At 32.7% G+C, this 2,416-nt stretch overlaps 1 protein-coding gene across 1 annotated transcript; it reads left to right on the forward strand.

Annotated features, from left to right (window-relative positions):
* The first annotated feature begins 258 nt into the window (after window positions 1-258).
* LOC108914508 (26S proteasome non-ATPase regulatory subunit 7) lies at window positions 259-1,540 on the forward strand. Its single transcript, XM_018720327.1, has 2 exons — window positions 259-515; window positions 667-1,540. The coding sequence occupies exons 1-2, from the start codon at window positions 341-343 to the stop codon at window positions 1,455-1,457; spliced, it is 966 nt and encodes a 321-aa protein (XP_018575843.1). The 5' UTR covers window positions 259-340; the 3' UTR covers window positions 1,458-1,540.
* The last annotated feature ends 876 nt before the right edge of the window (window positions 1,541-2,416 follow it).

The raw sequence follows: 2,416 nt of genomic DNA on the forward strand, positions 1-2,416 counted from the left end.
AGCGCCTACACAGGCCGCATTTGCGGTCGGGGTAGACGACGGATGGGGCCCACCTACGAAGGCTGTCCAGGCCTACACGAGATGAGGCAGGATAAAGAGGGAAAATCCCCCTCGATACCAAATCATTGAGGCCAATTTCTAGCCATGGAATAATGGCGCGCATTTGGCACTCCTCCGATGACGTTATTTCTGTGTTTACACTTTTTGAAATTGAACGCACTCCATTTAAATTTTATGTCTCATCATGGAATTATAGCTGTCGACTGTCAATTAGAGTAAGTTTCTTTTTATTGACACAATACAATTCACAATTCACGTTACAAAAGAGGATAGTTAAAAAATGCCGAGTCAAGAAGTAACAACAACTAAAGTGGTGGTTCACCCTCTAGTTTTACTGAGTGTGGTGGACCACTTTAATCGTATGGGTAAAATAGGAAACCAAAAACGTGTAGTTGGAGTACTATTAGGATGTTGGCGAGCTAAAGGAGTGTTAGATGTATCCAACAGTTTTGCAGGTTAGAATAAATGTTATTGATAGTTCCTCATATTTTACCAAAGAAACGATTATTGATTTCATATTTTTCGATCCGCTTAAAAATATTGTTGTATGATAAAAGTATTTTACTTTGCTTTTAATACGTTTCTTTAATGGCTTATTCGTTTCAGTACCTTTTGATGAAGATGATAAGGATAAATCAGTGTGGTTCTTAGATCATGATTATCTAGAAAATATGTATGGTATGTTCAAAAAGGTCAATGCACGGGAACGAGTGGTGGGATGGTACCATACAGGACCAAAGTTACATCAAAATGACATTGCAATAAATGAATTAATCCGAAGATATTGTCCAAATTCAGTATTGGTAATTATTGATGCTAAACCTAAAGACCTTGGACTTCCTACTGAAGCATATCAAGCTGTGGAAGAAGTACATGATGATGGGTCACCTACTTCGAAAACTTTTGAACATGTACCTAGTGAAATAGGGGCCGAAGAGGCTGAAGAAGTAGGAGTGGAACATCTACTTAGAGATATTAAAGACACAACAGTAGGAACCCTTTCCCAGAGAATTACCAATCAGCTGTTGGGGTTAAAGGGTCTACATTCACAATTGAGGGATATACGAGATTACCTGATACAGGTTAGCGAAGCAAAATTACCTATTAATCATCAAATTATTTATCAGTTACAAGACATATTTAACCTTCTACCTGATATCAATCAAGAGGTTTTCACAAAATCATTTTATATTAAAAATAACGATCAAATGCTGGTGGTATATTTGGCTGCTATGGTAAGATCTATTGTTGCATTGCATAATTTAATCAACAACAAATTAACAAATCGAGACGCAGAGGAGGGTAAAAAAGAAGATAGTAAAAAGGAAAAGGAGAGTAAAGATAAGGATAAGGATAAAGAAAAGGATGGAAAGAAGGATGAGAAGAAGAAATCTTAAACAAAGAAATTCATGTTAAATTAGAATTTATTAATATGTATGCAAACATTTCTCTACAATAAATTATGTTTTATAACAAAATATTTACAGTAATTAATTAGAATTATTTATTTACAATTAATGTAGGTGACTACTCACATTGTTTTGAATTTTTTGATAAAGAATAAAATTCTGTAAATGTATTGTGTCCATAAGTAATTTTTGCCTCTAAATTTTTTTCAAGTTCTTTAGAAATAGTTAATTTGAATATTTTGAGAATATAAATTGTAGGTAGGGTTGCCAACACCAAGTCAACGACCTGAAGAAATATTTTCACAATTTCGTTGTAACAACAAAAAAGAAAAATTTTTGTAAATGAAAAATAAAATTTGTAAATTTAGAAAACATAAACTTATAAATATACTAATGGAAAAAATTAAGGGATCCAAAAAAAAATCTAAATTTTTGGGCGATTTTTCAAATAGCTGTATCTTTGATAAAAATGGTCGTATTGGAGTTAAAAAAAAGCTATTTGAAGCTTGAAGTTTCTAATTTTTGGATTTTGCAAAAAAAAATTTACAAGTAACACGTATCGCGCAATCTTAATGAATATCGTGAAAAAAAATATTTCGAAATTTTTTTCGATCTTATTTTTGGTGTACAGACTTCAAAAAAATTTTTCCAACTTAACTACCTTATGGATTAGATAGGTTGTTCATTTAGCTTCAATTTCTTTTCTTTTTTTTGTCTCGATACGACCATTTCTCGCTGAGCTATCGGACTTTGAATGAAAATGGATCATTTTCTCTTCATCGATATCTCGGAAACCAATGGTTGCACAGAAAATCGACGGAGGGTTTCAGAAGCTTGAATGAATTCTCTACAAGGTCCTGGCACGGTTTTTTAGAAAAAAGTTTTTTTTTATCCTTACCTAACATGACTGAAAAATCGTAAAAAAATAAGACTTTTAGGGGTCTTCT

This window comes from Anoplophora glabripennis, unplaced genomic scaffold, assembly GCF_000390285.2.
Source record: "Anoplophora glabripennis isolate ALB-LARVAE unplaced genomic scaffold, Agla_2.0 scaffold848, whole genome shotgun sequence".
NCBI lineage: Eukaryota > Metazoa > Arthropoda > Insecta > Coleoptera > Cerambycidae > Anoplophora > Anoplophora glabripennis.

Excerpts from the sequence above, each read along its gene's own strand:
- LOC108914508 (XM_018720327.1), top strand. The coding sequence starts at position 341 with ATGCCGAGTCAAGAAGTAACAACAACTAAAGTGGTGGTTCACCCTCTA. Across the intron at positions 516-666 it reads TGTATCCAACAGTTTTGCAG|TACCTTTTGATGAAGATGAT; the intron begins GTTAGAATAAAT and ends TATTCGTTTCAG.